Below are 24,798 nucleotides of genomic sequence, written 5' to 3'. Positions count from 1 at the left end.
GTGGAAGCTTGGCCAGAAATAACAAAAATAAAAATTTCCACTATCTGTTATTTCTGAATGGGTTGTCAGGGCTTGCTAGCTTACTGAAATGGGACAAATCAACTGCAGCCCTTCCTCTGGAGCATTCTGGTGTTGCAGGAAACTGCTAATAGTGTTCCATCTGTTCTTGTGATTTTATTTTTAAAGAAGTCGTTGGGTTTTGCTTATACTGATAAGAAAGTGGTAGAAATGCAGTCGGATTCATGCCTGTTCAGGTTCAAATTCAAACCACCTTTTTGGTGTATCCAGTATATGTGCTGCACTGTGCAAAATAGTCTTTCTCTTATAGAGTATGCTTAGAATAGGTTTGTGGTGGAATTCCTAATCAAGAAGGATTGCTAATTGAATCCATATTAATTAAAGCTATGCAAGCGCTTTTCATTTGAGAAACCCAAGTACAGCAAAACCTAAACCTGAATGAGAGCAAGTAAAGCTGCATACCTTGTGAGACAGCATGGGATAGGGAATGCGTGTATGAATACTAGAGTTGTGAAGGGCTTTGTCTTCTGTTCTGATTGTGGGATTTGTCCTTTTTTTCTCACTGCAGATGAATGGAATTTTAGGGTGGAGGAGACAGGAGAGACAGGAAGGAGCCTGGAGTCTTGTTTGGAAATTGTTGTGTTAGTTTGTATTAAAGTGGTGTCACCTAGAGGCTCCAGCCAAGAATACAGCCTCAGGGTGCTCCCACCCTGCACGCACACTCTGCTAGGGCAGAGGCACAGGCAGGGAGAGCTGCCACCTGCCAGGGGTTCCTACAGCTGCTGTGTGCTTGGATTGCTCTGCTTTTGGCTATATGCTATATAAGTTGGCTTTTGGCTATATAACTGTAGAGATTAGATCTCCAAAATTTCAGTCTGTGTTGCCAGGCGTGCACTCCTCTCTACGTGTGCTTGGGTTGCATAAGAAATAAGAAATGGTGGTCAATGTTGTGTGGGTAATCACATGCTCTTGTTGATGTCAGCTGAAGGAGTTGTGATAGATTTTGTAGATTTAAAGGACTGTGTGGCCCGTGTGTGTGTGTGTCAGCCACCAGCCAAATGGAGTGACTGCACTTCGGAAGTATTACAGATTGCTGCAAAACTGCACAGTTGGCTTGAGGATAAGGAGCAAAGAGTAGTCGCTGGAAGCCCAGTTCTGTGAAACCTGATGTCAGTGCTTGGAGGGAAAAGGTTTTTTTGAGAAAGCTAACATTTGGTGTTTTTCTTCAGTAATTGATGGATTTTCTGTGTTTAAAATAGGGAGTGATTTAAAAGTGTAGTGGTTTAGACACCTGGGCTTCCCAACAGGAGATGTGGCAAATCACCAGGAAAATACTACTCCTCCACAGTATGTAAAGTACCAATTCCCTTGGGATGTGAACTTCACTAAACAGTCTGAATCTCGCTTTCCTCAATCAATGAAGATATGTAAACAGAGTATCTGATACACATACAATTGCTTTAATGACAACTGTAGTTTTAGTTATGTAAACATATTTTAAGTGTAGCATTTGCGAATAATGCCACAAATCATGTGAGAGCCACAGTAATTCCCTAGCTTTTACTTACTGTATGGAGCCCACTTTCTCTTAAGCTATTTTTATTAGAACTAGCTGATGATCTGTGTCTGATGCAAGTCTGTAACTATTCTGAAAAGGTTTGCCATCTGATTGGTTCTGTTTTTCTAGCACTGGGAATTAAGAGATGTGTTAGTGTGCCTCTCTGATATTTGTGCTGTATTACCAGTGGTTTCAGTAGGTTTGCCAGTAGCTAAGCAATCTTTCCTACTTACAGCTTGGTCACAGTTTCACTACATCATCATTGAAGAGGTGTTTCCCTTCATCTCCTCCTCTTTGCTCTATGGCTTCTTCTGCTGTTTGGCCTTTCATGCTGACCAGTAGCATGCAAAGATTCATTAACACTGTCATAAATTTAGTCCGTACTCTTTTAGTGGACTCCAGCTGAGCCCAGACTGACTCACTGCCCTCCAGGATTTACTGAGAGACTTAATTACCCTCATACTGTTCAACAGAACCAACATTGCAGGCAGTACTTCACTTGGCCTGGAGACGTTGAAACTGCTTTGCCTACTGGCTGCCATTTTCAAGCCTCGAGAAAGGGATGTCAGAAATATGCAGCCTTGTATAGTAACAGCAGAAGTGACTGCTCTTTTGCAAAAGACAATTGGATTGGTCACGTCTCAATATAATACTTATATGGATTTGCCTATGATGGTGGGAGTATTCCTTTGGGTTGTTTAAGGACAGAAATGCAAGTTAAAGGAGTGGAGAAATGGAAGGGCAAGTTATCCTGTAGCTAAATGCTGTGTATTTCGGCATGTCTCACTGCTTAAAGCCAGAGAGACATTCACACAGCAGAGGTGTGGTGAGTGTCGTGTCCAGTGTAGCAAGGTTGGACTCAAATGCATGTGTAGGAGGTGATAGCTGGAGTATGGTGTCTCCCACAAACTGGGAGAATGCCAAATATTCCTCACTGCAGTAGCTGAAGGAAAACTTGTGTGAAATGACATCTAGCTCAGTAAGTGCATGTTGGGTGTACAAGTTGCTGTTCTATGAAGCAATACCTGCCACTGTTTTGGAGTTGCCATAATTTCTGAGCTAAGTTCTGTGTTGGACAATGTAGGAATCATGTGGTTTGATGTGTGCAGTGAATGTTTCTCAACAAATCTATGTATGGTCTTTTATTCTGACTTTCATGTGTCATGCTGGGTTTCTATGCCAGCAGCTTTCATCATACGTCAACAATATGGCTTCTCGAGGTGACACTTTACCATAATGTGGTAAAAATTGAGTGATTTACTCTTCTTTATAATTAGATGAAGTGATTGCATAATCTGCGAGAATCTAGCTCAACCTTTGACTAACAAATGTTCTGACTCTACAGTTGGATGAATAATAGATGAATTCTTTTCTGTGTACTGTAAAGGAGAATAGGAGAAACATACTTTGGAGGCAAAGACAGTGAAGATATGGGTGCAACTTCTTATCATAAGCTATGGCGTCACTAGCTCAAAGCATGAGCATGTGCACCAGCCACACTGCTTATTTGCATTAGCAGAACCTTCAATGACTCTGGTTTGATCCCTGTCTGTCATTACCCTTCTTACATTGTCTTTGCTCCTGCACTTACAAAATATTTTCTTTGTCCCTCGGGTTTTGTTACCTGTTGGCCGCACATCATTAGGAAGTATACAGAAATGGCTGCAGTGAGTCCTTTAAGTGCTTATGTCATAGCAAGATCTTTGTAGTTATTGAAGTATACAAGTATCCATACGTGCCATAAATATATTAAAAGATCGCAGGGCAGACATCATCAAAAACCATCAGAGGAGGAAATAAAGTAGGAGGCATCATTCAGAGCAGGAAAAAAGAGGAGAGCTTTGTAGTAGTCACACATTGTGAGTTAGTCATCATTCATCTCCATGTTGACGGAGGGGACTCACTGAAACATTGCATCGCTTGCAAATATTAGTCACCAAAACCACTGTCTGAGACTTTGAGGGAGACTAGGAAGATTTTTAACCTTGTAAGAGAAAATATTTTAAAGAAAAATGGGATAAGAGGACTCGCTGATTGCAAGGCATTAAATATGCCCTTATTCACACATCATTTTATATGCATGCTGTCAAGATAAACATTACTTGTCAAGCATTTCATATAGAATTAATGTTTTCCATTAATTTTCTCTAATTATTTGTTAGGGGAAATTATTTTTTTCCCTAATTAAATTCTTTTCTTTTTCTGTTATTACTTAATTCAATTTGGGTATTTTGAAACAAACAGGTCAGTTTAAATTCATCATTATGTTCTAATACAGTGCTGCTGTGCTGACGCAGGTATAAGGAATTTGTTTGAAATTTACTAGTTGTTTGTAAAATGTGCTCACTATTTCATTTCAGCTTAGCTGCTATTGGTATTACTAGGATTATTGGTCACTTTGGACGCGAGCAGTTTTTATCACACGTGTGCACGCTTCTTGGTGCAATGTATTTCCTATTTTTAAGTGATTTACGCTGGACTTTATGAGCTACATGAAGAGCAAACACAGATGTAGTCCTTGATTTTGGCTCATGGCAGAAAAGGGAGAAATGGCCCAAGCCTGTATGCTGTCTGATAATACAGGAGAGTCACCTTTCAAGTCTGCCCCAGAGCCCTCAATGGGGCATAGGCAGCTTCATTGCCTTGCCAGGTGTTGCTTGAATTATTTCTGAGGTCCCTGTAGCTTAGGCTTTGATGCACTCCTATACATTTCTAGGAGAACCTGCATAGATTCTTTGGGCATGGTAGCTCCATCAAGAATTCTAGTGATAGCTGGCTATCCAAGCAAAAATGCTATTCTCGATTTAAAAAAAAAAAAAAAAAAAAAAAAGTACAGGTAAGCATCTTTTGGTGATGAAAGAGCAATTTGTATGCTTATTAAATGGTCTATATCTAGGTGAGGAACGATCATGTGTATATATGTGTATATATGCAAATAGAAGTCTAATTTACAAGTTAATGGTATGAGAACAAGTAAATTTCAAATCAGGATGTGTTTTATGGTGATAGATCAATGGTTACTTTCACAGAATTTAGCATATGTCATTAATTACATGGTGTGTACATATGCTGTGTTTATTTTGCAGCCATTAAAGTTTTTTTTTTTATGAAAAGAACTGTAAGAAATGTTTACTTGTATCTGTGGACAAAGCTAATGGAAAAACCCAGTCTTCTCATCCACATATTTATCCGAAAGATGTGGTGTATATCTGCAGTTGATTTTCTAGCATGCTGATTAGCTAATACTGTTTTTGGCATGCAGCTTATCCGTTGTGTGGGAGAACACTATCTGAATTTCAATTTACTTTTCAAAATGATGTTGAACTGCTATTCCTTTAAAGACTCTTCTGGCCATCTGAGGACCCAGTGCAGACAGTGAAGCTGCAGTCTAGTCTCAAAATCTAATTGAATTGTTATGAGGCAGCTGAAGAAGTGATTGTTGAAGAGCTTGAGATGGATTGCAAAAAAATAAGTGCTTCTGAGCAACTGGCTTAGTGTCCCCGTTTGAAAATCTGCTCTTGAGTTTATTTTTACTTTCACTGGTAACAGACCTTTAGGTAAAAGCCCAGTATTTTGATATAATCAAGGAATTCATTAGTTCCGTGTGGTTTTGGTGAGATCACATTGCTATTAAAGAAGAAACTTTATGCCTCTGGGAGCGCTAAGCTAAGAGTGGAAAAAGGAGTGAGGAGTTTAGGTAATATGAGGTGTTAATCCTGTGTTCCCACCAGCAATTTGCCACCATTTGACCTTCCAGAATCTCATTCTCCTAAACATTTGTTTTCACAGTGATGGGTCTTTCCCTTACGACTCTGTTCCCTGGCAGCAAAATACCAACCAGCCTCCAGGTTCCTTATCAGTGGTCACCACGGTATGGGGTGTGACTAATACCTCTCAAAGCCAGGTAAGCTTCACTTTAATGTTGCCTCCCTGCTAGATTTGTGTTTTGATTAATGCTTGCAAAATGAAAAGCTTTTGGGAAAATTCTCTTATGATCATTAACATGTCTGCATTCTCTTTGTTGTGCTTACTGCTTTATTGTTTTTTTTTTCTTCTTCTTTTTTTTTTTTTTCAGTTGTGTTCTTTTTGGAAGCATCAGAAAGGAGGTGACTGAGAGCTTCAATCAGCAATCCTCTTAGCTGCATGCAAATGTCAGGATAGGATATAGCACATATTTAAGCACTACAGACATGACTTTGTCACCTCTTTGTAAACCTCTTAGGAATTCTAGTTTGAGATTTTTTTTTATTAAAAAGAGTGTTTCTGTCTAGATTCTCAAAATGGCAACTTCTGTCGGTTTTACCTGGGTCTGTTGTTGCATACTGTGGGCTTCTGAGACCTGTTTGCAAACTCTACCTCCATGCTGAGGTACTAACTACCAACTGTAGGTTGAATTCTCTTCAACCTCACTGTTGGTACTGCCTTACTTCGCTAATGCATTTCAGTATGCCTTGGAGCAAAAGCAGGATCTCCTGGCTTCCAGGCAAGAGACATATTTATGTGATTTTCATTCCATTCTCTTCATCTTTACTTCTTCTCCAGTGTGTTAGAGAAGATAATGCTATGCAAAATTATGCTATGTGAAGGAAGCAGCTTTAATGAAAAGGATACGGGTTATCTCTGATAGTGTGCTCTCCAAGGGTTGTGACACAAGTCATACTCTCAGACAACATTGCCCTTTTTTACACCATGGATGAAGTGCCTTAAACACATTGCCATGTTTTGTGGGTACAAATGATGTGTAAATCCAGCCTGGTTTTTCCATGTTTCTCAGATCAAACATTATTAGATCCCTTACCAAATTTTTCTGTTTGTTTGTTTTAAAAGTTTGGTTAGAAAAATAAAAACAAAAATGTTGTAAATTGAGTCATTTCAAAAAGTAATCATTCAGGAGCGAAGTCATATAGATAGTCACATGGCAGTTATGTGAACACTATGGCATAGTCTTCCTTCAAAAAATACAGATAGGTAACACTTACCAGACCTCATTTATTACTGTTGGTTTGTTTTTAAAACCAAGGTCTCCCATCTGGGAGAGGAACAACTGAGTAAATACAAACATTTAGGTCCATAATAGCACTGGCCAAAAAATAGAAAGATAGTTCATTGCAGAAATGTTTCACACTTAAGATGGAAAAAGAAAAAATGATTTGGTGTTTTGTTCTATCTCAAGAACACTGTTATATTATTTAAGCTCTTCATGATACTTCAGAGGAATGTGCAATAAAGGAAAACAAGTGCTTTGGTAAAAAGGAGAAAATGCTTCTTCAGAATTACTGCAAGGAAAGGGTGAAACTTTGAAGTGTGAGGGTTGGCTATAGCTGTTCAGAGTAGACTGAGACAAATGGCAAAGTTTCCCATAAGTCTTTGTGCTCCCCGAGGGGATGAGCTGGACTCACAGATTTAGTATCACAAATCTCAAATCTGGATAAACTCAACACCAGCTTGTGGTTTGGTCTTTTGCAAAAATTGTAACTCCTAAATTTCTTCCTAAACAGCAGGCAGATTTCCTGGCAGGTAATCCCTGAACCATCATGCTTATATCTCAAAGAAAGTCATACCATCTTCGGTTCAATTGAAAAAAAAAAAAAAAAAAAAAAAAAGATAATTCAAGCGAGCAAACCAAATTGTACAAAACTGGCTAAGCCATGGAAAGACATACTCTTAACAGTTTTTGCATCTGTAACATCCTTTACAGTATGTCTGTGGGGCTGGATACTTTACAAGTCATTTTGAACTCCTACATAAACAAAACAAACTGAAAATAAAGAGTGTGCTTTCTCTTAATTGGATCAGTGTCACCTAAAGAACGTGGATCTAGCAGGTCTTTACTGAAATTTTTTAGTAAGTACTCTTGTTAACTAAGTGGAATCTAAACTGCCCTCTGTGAAGGAAAATTAGATATCAGAGAGTCTTGATAGTTTGAAAATGGGTAAAGGAGAGATCGTCAGAAGCCAGTGCATCTGGGCTTCAATAAGACACCTGCTTAGAGTTCAGAGTACAAGATGGTTGTATCATAATTTATTGATTCCATCAAATCAACACAATTTGCTTGATGTAGTTCAAAGTACATCCCCTTATTCTCATGTTTCTTACTCACAGGTGCTGGGAAATCCAATGGCAAATGCTAACAACCCTATGAACCCAGGAGGAAATCCCATGGCTTCTGGGATGACTACCAGCAACCCTGGAATCAACTCCCCTCAGTTTGCTGGACAGCAGCAACAGTTTTCAGCCAAGGCAGGCTCCACTCAGCCGTATATACAGCAGGGCATGTATGGGCGACCCAACTACCCTGGAAGTGGAGGCTTTGGTGGGAGGTAAGGTTTACCTGTGTGAGGTGGAAAAGAGATGTAAATAGTTGATGAAGCTTGTTTTAGTGATGTGATGGAAGTGTCACACACTCATTTTGATGCGTTAAGTCTCAGTAGCTATTTTATGCTGGTTAGCTAAAATGCATACTGCTCTTACAGCTTCAGAAATCAGCTACCCAAACTACAACAGAATTCATCACAGTAAATGGAAATGGCTTAGGTCAATCAATTAGTTCTAATAAACCCCCCAAATAAAGTTTTAATTAAGAGAGATTGTTAAATAGACCACAGGCTTAGGAATGATTAACATTTAATAAGGCCAGGTTGTGAAAGATATTGATGACATAATTTATGCGCTTCTGTGGAGAAATAAACTTGAGCACTAGGCAACAATAGATTCTTATGGATGGAGTATTTCTGTCCAAAGGCTTGCACCGCAGCAGGCATTTTGGAAAAAATAAAAATGGAGGGGGTGTAGATTTTGTTAAGAGATGTGATCTAACTTTGTTTGTTTTGTTTTGGAGAAGTAAATAATGCATTTGCAAAATAGGCCTAAAGTAATAGCCTGGGCTTTGTTAAATTTTGATGTTCTGTGTCTGTCCTTTGTAAAGAAGAGTAGTAAGTCCACTTAACAGAAACCACTATTTATGGCCTCTCAGCAAAGACTGCTGGAAAGGTTGTTAGCGTAATCAGTCTAGTGTGAAGAATATAAGCTTAGAACTTGGATGTCTTGATCTCTCATCTCTGCCACTGATCTACTGAGTGACCTTGAACAAACCATGAAGTTTCTGTACCTATATGTTAACATCTCTAAAATGGGCACAGTAGTACTGACCCATATTTCTAAAGATACTTGAAATCTTGGAGTTGAAAAGACAGGATTTCGTTTCATTTATATTATGACCAATAGAAGACCTGGCTAGGAACTGCAAAATTCATTGTGCGAGATCTGGAAGGAGCTGATTGCAGTGGGTCTCTCCTGGCTGCTCTGCTCAGGTTGAGGGAGGAGTGCTTTTGCACTTGGCATAGTTTGCCACCAAGGCGGGTGAATGTGCTTCTGTGGAGGCAGCTGTCTGTTCATGCTGCTGTGCAGTCTGCCCCTAAATTATTGAGAAATGGAGCACGCATTAACTTTTTAGATTTCAGCTCAATTTCTCAGTAAGCTGCAGAGCTGCTGCAAAGCAGTTTAGTGCCCTCCAGCAAACAAGCAGGGGGAGATGCCTTGCAGGCCAGTGGCACGTGAGCAGCTCTTGTATCTCACTTATGCGCTGAATTCCTCCTCCTGCTGACTCTCACTGGGAATTGGTAACACAGTTTTGAAACAGAACTTCTGGATGTGGAGCACTGAAGTTCAGAACAAAACCAGACATGTCTCAATTGTTTCTCTCTATCTTTTTTTCCTGGTCAGTTACCCTGGAGGCCCCAATACTCCCGCGGGGATGGGCATCCCGCCGCACACCAGGCCACCAGCTGATTTCACCCAGCCAGCAGCTGCCGCTGCCGCTGCTGCAGTTGCAGCTGCAGCTGCTACGGCAACAGCTACGGCGACAGCCACTGTGGCAGCCCTTCAGGAAACACAGAATAAGGACATGAACCAGTATGGACCGGTAAGAATGTAGCCCCTATGACTTCATACCTGCCTGATTTGGACCATCACAGGGAACTGGGCTGCCTTCCCTTTATTTATTTAGGGTGCCAACCTATATTTTTGCATGAGCATGGTTATAAATGCTTATGAGAAACTGGTGGAATATATGTTGTTATGAGTTGAAGTGCCTCATTTTTCCCCAAAAAGTCTGTCTTTTGTGGTTCATAGATTGTCCCTTTAAGCAGTCAAAGATTACCTGAAGTTATGGGTACATGTGATGGAATGTGTTATTTCTACCTTTGCTAGTCCTGTGAATCTCTAAACTTGAGTATCAGGCAAAATGTTTCAGAATCTCAAAAAAGGTTTTGTATTGCTTGAGTAATTGCTTATTTTGCCAACCGCAGTCAGTTTGTTTTCTCCCTTCAGACAAGGAAACAACAATAGAAAAGAGATTTGCTTTTTAATAATTCTGTCTGCCTGAACAGCTATGTGAGACATGCATTTCTGGTGATCCATAGCCTCCAGCACATCATGGTTTGCTGTAATATTTTTTTTTTTTCTGAAAACAAACAAGGGTTTGACTGCTTCAAGTTTTCTCCTCAGCAAACCTCTCAGAGTTTTGAAGTATATAGGCCCATATGCCAGGTGATGTAATGAAGAATAGCATCTTAGACATTGTAGCACAGTGCTGTATGTATGTAGTGAGCTTTGTAGCCTTACCATTATAGACTAGCATTTTGAAACTGTTGCTCATTGTAGACGCGCCTGTCTGTCTCTCTTATGTCTTTCACGATTCAAAGTGAGCTTTTATTATAAATAACATCACCACCCATCAAAAGCTGGAGAACGTTAAAGGAAAATGCGACATAACACATCCCTTTCTTCTCCCCCTCTCCTCCCAAAAGCATGTTCAGCCCCTTCTTCCCATTTTAAATGCATGTCGCATTTTATTCTTTTTTTTTTTTTCTTCTTCTTCCGTTGAAGGTTTGTTCCTCTTTCCAGATGGGTCCAACTCAGGCTTACAACAACCAGTTTATGAACCAGCCTGGTCCTCGTGGCCCTGCTTCAATGCCAGGCAACATGAACCCAGCAAGCATGGGAGCAGGAATGACACCTTCCAGCATGAGTGGGCCACCCATGGCCATGAACCAACCAAGGCCTCCTGGAATGAGTCCCTTCAGCACCCATGGGCAGAGGATGCCTCAGCAAGCCTACCCAGGCCCACGGCCTCAGTCTTTGCCTATACAGGGCATAAAGAGACCATACCCAGGAGAGGTAGGAAGTTCTCTAGCTTATTTTATTTAGTATAGAGCATTAGTTTGGCTGAAGGTTGCTATATGCTAAATAATGTGTAATACACATCCCTCTACAATAACTATATCTTTGTTCCAAACTTGATAGGGAAACTGCTTGTAAAGTATGAGTGACAGCAGCTATTGATTTTTAGCTTCTAAAGTACTCAGATTGGTCCTTGATAAGTTAGTCAAAATTACAGTCATTAAAATCAAGAAAGGCCTCAAACTATCTAAGTCTTCAAAATGTCACTTTGAGGTTCTCATGCTAGGTGGTAGAGTCATAGACCTTAAGCAGACTTCCTTCACAGGAGTGGATTTATTTCGCTTGACAATTTCGAAGAGATGTTGAAGGGTGAAATACTTCATTTGAGCCCAGTACGTATGTGGTCTGCATTTTCTTGAATGGTTTTATTGTTCTAAGGAAGTACAGGGCATACACTGTATAAACACCAATAGTACTAACATTTATTTTGAAGACTAAATGCTTTCCAAACTTCTTCAGGCTTGATTTTCATGGGTGCTTAGATGAATATAAATCGTGCTGAGCTCGTGTCCCTCTGTGTCAGCACTTACCTAATATAAGTTTATTTGGAGTGTAGTATTTCTACGTTCTCATGCTGTTATGTGAGACCTGAGTGACTTCGTATGCAACATTACTTTGCCATTCACTTGTATTGTGACTTTGGGCAGTATAATTAGGGTCAAAATGATACAGAGATTAAGACAACTAAAGGTGCAGGCAGATGTGCTTTTGGATTTTAAAATGCACAGTGGCATTTTACTATTAAAATTGGTGAGAATTAGGCAGTAGGTGCTTTTGAGAATTCCATCCATTACCTCTCCGCGTCTGTATGTGCCTAAATGTCTTTATAAATCTAGCCACCAGTTACTGGCTTCAGATATAATTTCCTGGTGAAATTATATATAAAACAGAGGCTATAGTAATAGCTATAACTCAGCTGTAAAGCTTTCAATGTTGTTAATTTTTCCCCAAGTGTAATAACAATAGTAAGAGTTTATAGAAAACATACAGAAAAGAGTACTGTGGCATGCACAAAATATAGCAAGCACTATTTCTAGAGCTGCCTTTATGTATTCAAGACTAGTTTTTTCCTAGTCCATAAAGTATTTTTTGAAAAATCTGGAATAAAAAAATTAATAATTAAAAAAAAAAAAAAAGAGGAGGAATTGTTTCTCTGGAAAGGTCTTTCATTCTGTAGAGTGAATGCTACCACTTACTCTAAAATTATAAAAATAAAAAATACTTCTCTTCAGATTTCATGTTTTAGGGAAGGCTGTGGCTTCTGTTTTTCTGTTTCAGAAGCAACTTTGTAGTCATAACTGAATATGATCATGTTCCCAAGAAGTTAATACCAATCAGAGCCTAACTGTTGCATGCTTGCTAGTCAGACAGTGCCCAAATTCTGTAGATGCTATTTGTATGTTGGTTTTTGAGAGCTTAGTTTATGGAGACTTCTTAGTAATCAATTAATCATCAAATTGACATTTTATTACCTTTGAAGTTACTGTTTTCATTATTTTGATTCCAGAGATGTAGCACAGTACTCACTAAGAGTTAGCAAGGTGTTTATGACAAATACCAACTTGTATTCAGCTCGGGTACAGCTGAGCACTGTCGCTCAGGGCCAGGGTGGCAGCTGTGTTGAGCAGTAAGAATGTGCTATTCTGTGCACATTCCAGAATTACTATATTTTTAAGGTACTATACTTTTTAAGGTCTTTCTGTGCTTCCATTTTCCATCTGGAAAAGGAAACACAAGGACAATGCTGGTAGTGCTTATAAAAACAGAGATATTGTGAACATTTCACATTTTTACAATCCTGGGTTTCTTTTTGAAACCAGAATTTCCTTTTGAACCATAAAAGTAGCATAAACAGAAGATTGCGGGGACTTAACAACACTGTAAGGGGTGTGCGTGTGTGTGTGTGTGTGTGTGTGGTGCGTGCGCGTGTGTTGAGATGCAGGGAAAAATGTACGTGGTTGATCTTATTGCTCTTCAGTTTGTGGAACTTTCACTCTTTTGAGTGAATATTCACTAACAACCATCAGGGCCCTGGTTTAGGCATGAATGACACTAAATGAAGGAATATTCACTTGGAGATTTGATTTTGTTCTGTTTTGATTCTACCACTTAATATATACTAACAATTAATTCAGGATAGTTGCTTGCAAGAAACAGATCTTTGTTTTGTTTTCTTTCATCTCTGTTGTGAAATAGCCAAATTATGGAAACCAGCAGTACGGACCAAATAGCCAGTTTCCAAATCAGCCTGGTCAGTATCCCACTCCCAATCCTCCAAGACCCCTTACATCTCCCAACTATCCTGGACAGAGGATGCCAAGCCAGCAGAACACAGGGCAGTACCCTCCTCCAACAGTCAACATGGGGCAGTATTACAAGGTAAGCATTTTTAGATTATCCGTTCGCGTTCTGGTAGACATTTATGGATGAAGTCATATTTATGACTTCTTAGCTACTGTTCTTACATCATTAAAGGAAAGACAGAAAAAAATACAGTGCTTATGCTCATGTTCTAGATATCACAGGAACAAGTTCATCAGCCAAGTTGGATTACAGCTTCATATCAGTTCATAAAGAAAACTGAATATTACTGCGACTCATTAGGAGCTCTTGGTTTCACTTCAAATATAGCTTGTAAAAATAAGTACATAATGGATACAGCTGTAAAATTTTCACCTGTTCATGACAAACTACAAGAATACAGCTTTGGAAATTTGTAATAAACAAGTTCCACATTGCAGCATCCCAATTTCAGACCTACTGTGGTCTCTGTGAGGTTAAACCAGACCAAAATTAAAAGCTGTTGCAACTGTAGAATTTATGTTCACTACTGAAGTTTGCATGACTTTCTCCCACTTCTCCCTGTTTTCTCTGTTGTTGTTGGGTTGGTTTTTTGTTTGTGGGGTTTTTTGTTCTCTTTTTTTTTTCCTGTGCTGTTTGTTTTGGGCAAGAAGTAGAATTGTTTGCATGTTGTATAAAACCTTTTTTATGGAATTATCCTGATTGCTTCTGATTATCCATGTTGACTTTTACTGAAGACCTTCTGAAGTTTGACGTCTCTTGCACACAGATACTTGAGTGAATATAAAAATTGAGAGGACTGTGGATGGTCTGATCTGCTCTTAAATCTATAGCTCTAGGTTACTTTCTCATTTTGGAGGTTGGAAGGTGCAAATTTGTCTTGGATTGGAATTTCTTGTGTGAATCACACAGAAAACACACCACTGAAAAAGGAGCCAAAAAAAACCCCAAACCCTTTTCTATAGAGTATCTGTTCTACGTGCAGCCAAGCTGTCCACTGCAACATGCCCCAGGAAATCCTGTTGCATCGTAGCAGCTTTTGCAGAAGAACACAACAAGCTGACAGATCCTCAACCACTGCTGTTCCAGTGCAGTCAATTATGCTAAAATAAGAAGACTCCTTTGAAGTTTTAAAGTGACAGATTTAAAATATATATTTTATATCTTTTTTGTTTATTTGTTTATTTTGGCTAGGTTTTAAGTTTTTTTTTTGGTTTTTTTTTTATGAAATAGTTCTGATGGGGGATTTGTGGTCTTTCCAATGCATTTTGTATTCAAATATAGACCATTCTTGGAAACAGTTAGAGAATAACTTGTCAAGAAGGGAGATTATCTATGACTAGGGAAAAATAAAAATTCCATAGATGAAGCTTAAACCTGTGGACTATAATGGCTGTGGAGACAGGAACTGTATGTTTTAATGAAAAGAAAAGAAAGAACACACACACAGAAATGTAGGATGGAAAAGTAAAGACTTAGAATATAACTCTCTTCTTGGGTACATCAGAGTACCTTACTCTAGCAGCGTGGCATTTAGATGTGGAATCAGATTTTCAGTCCTCGTATTTTGGCTGCTTGTAAAGGTGTTCATTTTGTGATGCTCTGTTATGTGTGCATTTATGGTACACTAACTATTAAAAGAGGACGCCAGGCAGTTGCAGTTTTGTTTAGTATCATCATCTTTCACGTTATTCCTACTGGTTCATTCTGTTACCTCCACCCTTCCCCTTAATTGCAAGAAACAAAACCAATGGTGTTTTAATACTAGAACTATTATTTATAATTAACCATCTGTTTTCTTTTAGCTAGTCTCATTTAGCAGCAAACAGAGAACAGAGTCAAACTGTAGATGCATAGAATAAAACAGATCCCCTGAGCCTCAGAGCCTTCATTCTGAGTAGGTGAATTGGACAGGAATGGAAAAAAAAGAGTAGATCGGAGTGAAAGGGTCACAGACATTTTAATTCTGTGTCCTTCGGTTTTGTTTTTCGTGTAGGCTTTTGAGCACTGGGGTCTTTTTGGAAGGAAACTAAATAAGTGCAAAGGGCTGGATGGGCTGGAGTGTTGTTAACTGAAACAGTTGGTTGTGGAAAGAGAGCGTTCAGTGAAACGCAGTAAGCGTCTTAGCAGCCTTGCTTTTTATCTGGTCGTTGCCTGAATGAAACTGGCTGGTCTGCTGGTTCCAGATGCTGCTTGCTTCTTCTGGTCTGCCTCTTCCCTAAAGGCCTCATGGGACATCCTGTGGTTTCTCTTCCTTCTGGAGACAGAAGAGCCTTCCTCCTTTGTTTGTAGTCGTTGATGTTTGATAACAGTACAGATCACGAAGCTTATTATTGTTACTTTCAGACTGCAATAACAATGTGATGTTATTTATTTTCTAGCCATCAAGGCCTGTACCTGTGGCAAATTACCCTCATTCACCTGTTCCAGGAAATCCCACGCCACCTATGACTCCAGGGAGCAATATTCCTCCATACCTGTCACCTAACCAGGATGTCAAACCACCATTCCCACCTGACATTAAGCCAAATATCAATGCTTTACCACCACCTCCAAGTGAGTAGCAACCAGAATATTCCCCCTGTCATTTATTGTCCCTTCATTCTTTGCCACATACATTTCAGTCTGGAAACAAGGTTTGATTGCTGCTCTGGGAGAGGCTCAGATTGCTAAGTTGTAATAAGTGGCATGGCCCTGCTGCACAGCGCAGATTCTGTAGAGTGAGGAGAAAGGAAAAGGAATACTGTCCCCTCCTAAAATAGAGCATCCCAAGAAGTTCTTCAAAATTAAAGTATTCATTACACATTTCTTCAAAGTATTCCTTTGATACACTTCCTTATGATAAAACATTTAATTTCGAGTTGTGTTATGTGTGCTTAGTAGGCTTGTTGATTGTATGAACTTTTATTGTGGTATATTTTGTTCAAGGGCAAAGCCATTCATTGATCATAACAGCAGAATGGCACATGATATGAATATTTATAGCGTTGTCTCCATTGTGATCCATACAGGCTTAAGAATATTCAGTAGCATGCCAAAAATTGATATATGTTCCTTTCAAAGCCACTCAACCTCACAGCTACATTTGGCTGCGAATAGGGAAGGAATAACAAGATCTCTCTGGCTCTGCACTAGCACAAGATGTTTGATGTTTTGCTATGACTGATGAACAGTAGGAGATATTACTTACTAGGGAATTGGGAGAATCTTTGTTTCCTAAAAAGGACTTCTGCTGCATTAGCACTTTGCAGCCCGTCTTTGGAATTCAGGATAGCTGAAAAATGAAGTAGAAGAAAGTGACTTGCAGTATTGTTTGGGCAAAAACACAGTACTTAAAGGCATTTGGTCTGCATTGTTTAGCTGTAAATTACCATAAAACCTTGTGTTACTAGATCAGATAGCAATTATGTGCTAGTATATTTGATCTTGGGAAAGGTTCAGCTGAAATTAATTGGATAATGTTTCTCCCTGCTCAAAGCAGAAGAAATAGCTAAACATCATTGCTGTTGGCCATAATCAAGAGTTGTCGGTCTTTTTGCTAACAGAGAAAGACTGGACACCAAATCTATGCAGTGATAAAAATACAAGTTCTTGCCACATTGTTGCCCACAATAAAAGGAGAATAGAAGAGTCGGGTTTTCCATTGTTATCAGTTTGAGCCTTTTCACTTGCATTGATTAGATCCTGTACCTACTTGTGTCCTTCTTTTGTGTGTGTATGAACCTGCAAAGTTAAACCCAGTAGCAGATCGCTGTGCCATTTGTTACTATTCTGTATAAATATACACATTATTATTGCACTGCAGATGCTAAAGGGAAAGTTCATGCTTTCTCTCCCTCTTCGATCCCAGCCAACCACAATGATGAGCTGCGTCTGACATTTCCTGTGAGGGATGGTGTTGTGTTGGAGCCTTTCCGGCTGGAACACAACCTGGCAGTCAGTAACCATGTCTTTCACTTACGGCCAACTGTTCATCAAACGCTGATGTGGAGGTAAGCTGAGTCTTGTTGTGGAGAAGTCTTGCACCAGCAGTGGAGAATTGGCAAGAAATGTGAACTTCATTTAAGTTTGCCATTTCACTTCAAAAACTGTGGCCTAGCTAGGAAAAGTCCCCTTTATGCTCACAGGTAGTCTCACCTGCTGATTTCCAAAGGCAGCATGTTTTAAAATACTTCCTGATGGATGTTGCATTTCCTGGCTGATAGCACACTCTGAAAAGTCGTCGTAACCACTTCATCATTTCTGCTCTGGGTAGAATGAGTGCGGGATGTGCGTGACTAACACTGTTTCAAACTTTGATGTAGCAGGCTCTGAAGCCTTATATGCTCTGTGACCTGTGAAATATTAGTTGCAGGTATAGCTGAAATTAAATGGCTGGATATCTGATAATTAAAAATAACATGCTAAAGAAGAACCCAGTTTAGATGCCTGATAGCATCAGTTGGAAAGAAAACTGCTTAAATCCTCCAAAGTTTTGAAACTGATTTCATACATCTCCGCTCTTCTATGAATCCCCAAATAAGGATGGATCAGAAATACAGAATATAGCTTCCCATACATAAAGTCTCCTGTTTTTCAATTGCAGCAAATGCTACTTCCAGTACAGAGAAATAGTTTTCCTAGGTGGTAGGAATTTAATTTGGATTTGCATGAGTGATTCCAGCTTATGTGCTGCTTTCAACATTTAGATCAGCTTACAATCACAGCCAGATTTCTTTTTCTATTTGTATGTTTTCAAATCCTACCAAATAACTCTGTCTCCTGTTTTTCTGAGAAAGTATTTCAGTGTTATCCTGTTTTCTGATTGCATTGTTTGAAGCTCTGTGCACCGTGGAGCTTGGATAGCCACTCACTAACCTGTACAGAGATTGTTTTACAGGTGTAGCAGCTGAGGTGGTAAAACACTGCATCTTTAGCACATTTTCTGTTATGCCTTCCTCACTTTCGGCTTCTTCTGACCCTGGATCAAATACACCCTGACCTAAATTAGACTAATAACTTGTAGTTTCAGCTTTTTCCACCTGAGGACCTTCTTCCCATTTACTGGAATTTGAGACTTCTGTTTTTATGGTGTGGACAAAGCACAAGGTGTTCAGGGGTAGCTGAGAGATGTGCCAGGGTGGACTCTGGCTCTAAAGCTGAGACTGGTCATAGGATACAGGAGTGGTTTGCTGCCACAGTGCGCAAACTTGAGGTAGCCTGGGGGGTTAAAATTGAGAGAGATTTCAGACAGACCACATCCAATAATTAACACCTAACTTTGAGATCAGTTATTGCTTACTTGAATTTCATTATCGTGGAGTACTAGAAGCAGAGGGGGTTTTGGCAGTTATTTGCTGGTTCTTATTAATAAGTAATCACTACTGGGGATTGTGCTGGCTCATTCAGTAGATTTATAGTGCTGCACTGAGGCATGAGGCTGTTTCTTAATATCTGTTCTTTTTTTCTGTTCGTTCTTTCTTCCTTAGCTCACCAAACACACAGCCTTTATTTAAACTCATTTTAATGAAGACTCATAGGTAAACTGTGCTCAGGTCTACTGTTTTGAAAAGCTTGTCAGTGGTGGGGAGAACGGATGGTCCTGTAACAAAGTCATTGCAAATTTACCTCAGGGCTGGATGGATTCCAAAAAAATGAATTAGCCACATGTGTGGAAGGATTTTGTTTTTATAGAGAATGATGGAATTGAGCCAGTTCTGAATATTTTTCTGCCAGTTAAAATATTCAGCAGAACCTCTCACGTGTACACCCGTAACGAACTGTTTTTGTCCCCACTGGGAACTTTTCATAGTTATGAGAAACAGAAGATTGAAAGCAAGAAATTGAAGCTGGCTTGAAGCTGGCTCAATCTTGGCACTACTTAGTTATTAGCAGAGACCTGCTGGGGGGCTGTGTGCTAAGAACGCGAAGGTCTCCTAATCTCTGTTCTCACCCTGAGACTTTCAGCAGACCTGACCAGAGTTCTCAGGAATGCACATAATCCATTTGGGTTTTATATTAGAGGCACTGAGGCTTGCTTCCCTCTGAGTTTCAGTGGTTGCTGTTGTTCTCATGAGATGAGAATTTCCAGTAGATCTTGAAGAGATCTTTCAAAACTTGTCAGTAAAATACTGATATCTAGGAACACTTGATATAGAAAGATAATGCTAAATGGTCACTTAATTTGTATTCTGTGCTTTTCTTTACTAAAAACAAAACAAAACAAAAAAACATTTTTATCCAATACTAAATCTAGATGTTTTGAAATCTGTTAAGTCAGTTAATCTAGTTAAGTCAGAGCTCAAATCTCTATTTCTGGATAAGGAAAATGACAGTTAAGATGATGATCTGAATGAGCTGTTACTTGTTGATCTTACAAAATACGTATTCTTCCAGATAAAATGAAGAAATGAGCACCTGAGTTTTCAAGCATAAAAGATAACCATTGAGCAGAACGTTTTAGCTATCACAAACAGCAGAATTCCAGCATTTCAGTTCAGTTCCTCATGTTCTTTTACATTTCTTCTTCAAATTGCACTTTTCTAACACACTGACATTTGTGTGTGACACTTAGAAGTCATAATCTCTACCCATTTAATTTTTATTAACTTAGTCTTAGCCACTCTCTTTTTTTGGAGGTGTTATAAATCTAATTTTGAGGTGCTGAATAGCATGTGATATTTATTAGTAGAGGGAGGAAGGGAACCCTACTCTGAAAGAAGTGTAACTTGGGTAAATTTAATCCACAGCTGTGTTAATTTGGAATCACAGACATACAGGCAGTGCGAAACAGAGGTCATTTTCTATTAGTCGATTTACCTGTTCTAAGGCTGGAATAGCTATATCTGTACTACGTCTGACAAGCACTTGTTCAAAACCTTGTTCAAATGCCCTGAAACAGTGAAAGATCTGGAATCTTCTAACACAACCTGCTGCAGTGTATAACTTTCTTGTTCTCGACTTTTCACTCAGACATGAAAAACCTATCTGATGTTAACATTTCTTTTCTTGCAGGATCATTTCACAGTCTGTTTTTGCAAAGTGGTTTGAGATGTTCCCTTGGAAAGTCCTTTATAAGTGTAAAATATTAACAACTCTGTAGTATGCTTGCATCATTAATTCATCATGACTTTCTTCTGTTAAGGGTTTTTGTGATGAAAGTATGTTATATCTTTTATTGGGAATAATTCTAGAAGAATACTCTGATTGGTCAAGAAAAAATGTTCCTAGCTACAAAAAAGACCTCCCTCTGCAATGTGCAAGAAAAGTTAAAGGAAGATTTATTGGTTGTTGTACAGGTCTGACTTGGAATTACAGTTCAAGTGCTATCACCATGAAGACAGACAAATGAACACAAACTGGCCAGCTTCAGTCCAGGTCAGCGTTAATGCAACCCCACTTACCATCGAACGTGGTGACAACAAGACATCTCATAAACCTCTGCACCTAAAGCATGTCTGCCAGCCAGGAAGAAACACGATTCAAATTACAGTCACAGCATGTTGTTGTGTAAGTACATCGAGCTTGCGGCTGCAGCTGCTGATGCTGACTTTGCTATTTAGTGCAGTTTGCAAATGTCGCCTTGGCTGAAAAAGCCTTCCTCTCAAATTTTTTTTTTCCACGATTTTTTTTTGGTAGAGTGCTTGTTTAATGGTGTTGACACAGGCAGAGTACTAATGCTGATTTTTTTTTTTTTTTTTTTTTTTTTTTTTTTTTTTTTTTTTTTTTTTTTTTTTTTTTTGTTGCAGAATTATTGCAGACTGTAGCAGTGTCCCTTCAGTGTGTTTGAAAGGACTTGGGGGCCTAGGGCAGGAACGGAGTTTGCTCTCCAAGCTCTTTAGTGTGTGCCTGAGTTACAAAGTGGCTGCAGGAATTTAAGGAAGTAGATTGTTATGGTGTGGACTGTTATCCAGGAGTAATTTCATTTACGTAGAGGATTAAACTGCAGTTGATTTGGAGTGATAACTTCAGCACTCTCATAGTTGGTAATGATTTTCAGATGAAAAATTCAATCCCATGAAACCTTCCACCTTTCTCTTTTTGCGTGGTCTAGTTGCTTTCAGATACAAGTACTATATTTTTAATGCAGACTGTTGAACACATGACAGTCTGAGCTTTTAATTGCTCTGTTGTTACTGACAAGAAAGCAAGCTGCTAACTCTCCCAAGGTCACAGTGTGAGGCATTTTAATGGGGAGCCATCGACACATTTTGACACATCGAAGTATCTGTGCCTAATACCATTTATCTGTTGGCTAAAAGCAGGGGCAGCATCCTGCAAATCCACAGCAGGCTTTTACAACTCTGTGTTGGGAATGAGGGTTCAGTGAGTTGCAGACAGATCAGTGGCAAATTGTGCAACTTATAGCATAGTGTGATAGCAGGCAGATAGTCTAAATTATGTCAAAGAATCCAGGGTTTTAGGAATAAACCCAAGTGTCAGAGATGAATATATCAGCCCTCCATATTCTGAATATTAAGGAGGAAGAAAATGCAGAACTTTTTTTTTTCCTAATGCTAATGTATGCTGTGCTCCTGGGGAACAGAACAAGATACTGTACAGCGTTCAGTATATCCCTATGGGAGTGCGTGCACTCAGCAGAGCAGCACCAGCTTTCATATTTATGCACTAGATGCCTTCTGAAGCTGTGCATCCAAGGGAAGAACACAGCTCTGTTCAGCAGCATATGTGCCATGTGTGCTTGGTTCTCGTGGTAACAAAGCATGTTCTCTTTCAGTCACACTTGTTCGTGTTGCAGTTAGTTCACCGGCCATCAGTTCGTTCTGTACTTCAAGGTCTACTAAAGAAACGTCTCCTCCCAGCAGAACATTGTATCACCAAGAGTGAGTTTTGTTTTTTGTGGGTGATGACTTTCTTAAAATGCCTACGTTCAATTGTGATTAACTAGGCTGAGGCTCCAGGCTGAGGGATCTGGGCTTGTTCAGCCTGGAGAAAAGAAGGCTGCGGGGACCTCACTGCAGCATTTTAATACCTAAAGAGAGCCTACAAAGAGGAGGGGAATCAACTCTTTGAAAGAGTTGATAACTGCAGGACAAGGGAAAATGGTTTTAAGTTGAGGGAGGGGAGGTTTAGGTTGGATGCCAGGGGGAAATTCTTTACAGAGAGAGTGATGAGGTGCTGGAACAGGCTACCCAGAGAGGTTGTGGATGCCCCGTCCCTGGAGATGTTCAAGGCCAGATTGGATGTGGCCCTAGGCAGCCTGGTCTAGTATTAAATGTGGAGGTTGGTGGCCCTGCATGTGGCAGAGGGATTGGAGATTCATGATCCTTGAGGTCCCTTCCAACCCTAGCTATTTTGTGATTCTGTAACTATTTCTACACCAGATTTGCTTGCTTACTGAAAACTTTAAACTACACTTTAAGAATTTCCAGAATATTATGTGCCTAGATTAAACCTTGGGATACTCAAATTTTAAAGTCTGTTTGGGTGAGGTAACAAAATACCAAGAACACAAGCTTAGTCCCTAATGATGGCACTCCTGTCTTGGGATAATCTGCTTTTCCCCCCATATTTGTTTTTCTCTTATTCCAAAGAGTTGCATTGAAAGATTCTTCTCCTTTTTTCATGTAGGGCTGCTTTAAGTGCATGTATAGCACTTGCTATAGTTGAGACTGTGGCTGATATCCATGTATGTGATGGTTTGTCTGTACAGCGCAAGATTATGCAACATATACTCACATGAATAAATTGTCTGTTAAAGTAGTCTGTAAAGAATGAATTGTTGGTCTTTCAAATTTCTACATTAGGATTTAAAGAGTACATGTATTTTCTCATGCATGCCTTCTTCCTAAACAGTAAAGAGGAACTTCAGTAGTGTAGCAGCTTCCTCTGGCAATGCAACACTAAATGGGGAAGATGGAGTAGAGCAAACAGCCATTAAAGTGTCTCTGAAGTGTCCGATCACATTCCGGCGGATTCAGCTCCCAGCAAGGGGTCATGATTGCAAGCATGTACAAGTAAGTAGATGCCAATGACATTACAGTGTTCCCCTCCATCATATGTTACTACCTTTTGCTTGGTTATTGTAAGAGAGAGCTTAACAGATTTCCTTTTTGTCTATCAATATAAAAAGTTAAATACATATATGTATTTCTGTTGAATGTAGAGACAAGTACACTACCTGGTTTAGGTGTTAGTTCTAGTAGGGTTTTAGTCATGGCAGTTTTACTTTTGTCTGACTGACTCAGTTAATACAGTATTTTCCTTTGATTTTTCTCTTTTTTTTTTTTTTGTTTTTTTTTTTGTTTGTTTGGTTTCTTTCTTTCTTTCTTTCTTTCTTTCTGATACACAGTGCTTTGATCTGGAATCTTACTTACAACTGAACTGTGAAAGAGGAACTTGGAGGTGTCCAGTATGCAAGTAAGTGCAACTATGCTACGTGAAATGCTGCTGTAGGTGATTTAACCAAATTTTAGTACTATTGAAGGTAATGAAGAAAAGATAATTTACTTGGAAGGGAGAGAAAGAAAGTGCTAGAAAATAAGATATATAAATACATTATTCTTACGTAAAGTCCAGTGAGAATTCTTCAGTATTGCATCAATTGAAGGATTTTTTAGTAATTCAAAAACAGTTAACAGGACAAAGCATATAATCTGCTAGCTCTCATCAGGCTATCATTGTATTGTGTAGAGCTCAAAAGAAGCTCACATATTTGTAAGGATAAGACAGATATCTACATGAAATTGGTGAACTGGGAGTTGATTTTCCTCTAGACTATGAAGTATAAACAATGAGCTGATAGCAACATACCATGATAAAAGAATAGATAGTCTATTCTAGAGTTACTTTTGTATAATCTTCATATTCTAATTCTGAAATTAATAAACTTCAAATATTTAAATATTAAAATACTCAATATCCAGCTGAGCTTGGTGGTTTAAGGATGCCAAATAACTGTCTTAGATATTGTGCTTTGAGTCACGTAGGAATGCAGTTAACGTCGGTGTTCAAGGAGAATGGGAATTTTGGAGGCTGCAGCGTTTGCCAGTTGGATCCTCCAAGGTCAATGTCAAGTGCAAATGAAGGCAAAAGCAGAAAGTAGAAAGAATTCCAGTTCAGAATAAGGCTGATTTTAAAAAGCTAAAATGTTTCCAAGAAGCTGCGACTATAAAAGTTCGCAGAAATTGCTTACAGGAAAAGGAAAATACCTCAGTATATTTTCAACCTTATGTCTTGACCAGAGCACTAGCATACTGCAGAAGAAACAGAACATAATGCTTTAAAGTGGTCGCACTTAACTGGGCAAAAAAGACTCACAGAATGTCTGCAAACCCATTCAGTGTCTGTAACATACTGTGCTTAGTGCACATGGTTATGACTTGGTTACAGCCTCAGCTGAGAGCCACTGCTCTTAAGCTCAGACATCGGTAGCTGTAGCAGTTTGCAAGCACCTCTGCCCAGCTTCTCTTCAGTCCTGGTTGTGTCAGCCAGTGTTATCTGTTGAATAGATGTGGTCATTGTCCATTTTATCTGCTTCTGTGAACGTCACAGAATTGAGATAAGCTTGACCATCTGTGATTCATAGCTATCCTAAAGCTCAGATGATTTCTCTGAACTACCTCAAGCTTTTTAATCTTTTGAGTTTGGCTAAAAATTAGAATTGGATGTCTTAAAAGATAGCGGATGCTTCATAGTTTATGTATTGATATATTCAGGCTAAAATTTGTATCCTCTTTCTC

The 24,798-nt window shown here is 39.2% G+C and overlaps 1 protein-coding gene across 9 annotated transcripts in view; it reads left to right on the top strand.

The window, feature by feature from the left end:
* ZMIZ1 (zinc finger MIZ-type containing 1) overlaps positions 1-24,798 on the top strand; it is a 325,056-nt gene that overhangs the window by 282,518 nt on the left and 17,740 nt on the right. For 6 of the 9 annotated variants that reach the window (XM_085229551.1, XM_085229553.1, XM_085229556.1 and 3 more), the window contains 11 exons: positions 5,366-5,480; positions 7,679-7,896; positions 9,299-9,497; positions 10,463-10,753; positions 13,013-13,195; positions 15,499-15,673; positions 16,923-17,109; positions 20,395-20,605; positions 21,834-21,939; positions 22,913-23,073; positions 23,409-23,476. In XM_085229551.1, the coding sequence (XP_085085677.1) occupies positions 5,366-5,480; positions 7,679-7,896; positions 9,299-9,497; positions 10,463-10,753; positions 13,013-13,195; positions 15,499-15,673; positions 16,923-17,109; positions 20,395-20,605; positions 21,834-21,939; positions 22,913-23,073; positions 23,409-23,476 (1,914 nt within the window). The remainder of the gene's footprint in view (positions 1-5,365; positions 5,481-7,678; positions 7,897-9,298; positions 9,498-10,462; positions 10,754-13,012; positions 13,196-15,498; positions 15,674-16,922; positions 17,110-20,394; positions 20,606-21,833; positions 21,940-22,912; positions 23,074-23,408; positions 23,477-24,798) is intronic. The other 3 variants (XM_085229554.1, XM_085229555.1, XM_010714339.4) reach the window with 3 other exon arrangements.

This window comes from Meleagris gallopavo, chromosome 8, assembly GCF_905368555.1.
Source record: "Meleagris gallopavo chromosome 8, MGAL_WU_HG_1.1, whole genome shotgun sequence".
Lineage (NCBI taxonomy): Eukaryota > Metazoa > Chordata > Aves > Galliformes > Phasianidae > Meleagris > Meleagris gallopavo.
Note: the sequence above shows the minus strand (reverse complement) of the source record. Positions and strands in the feature narration are given on the sequence as shown.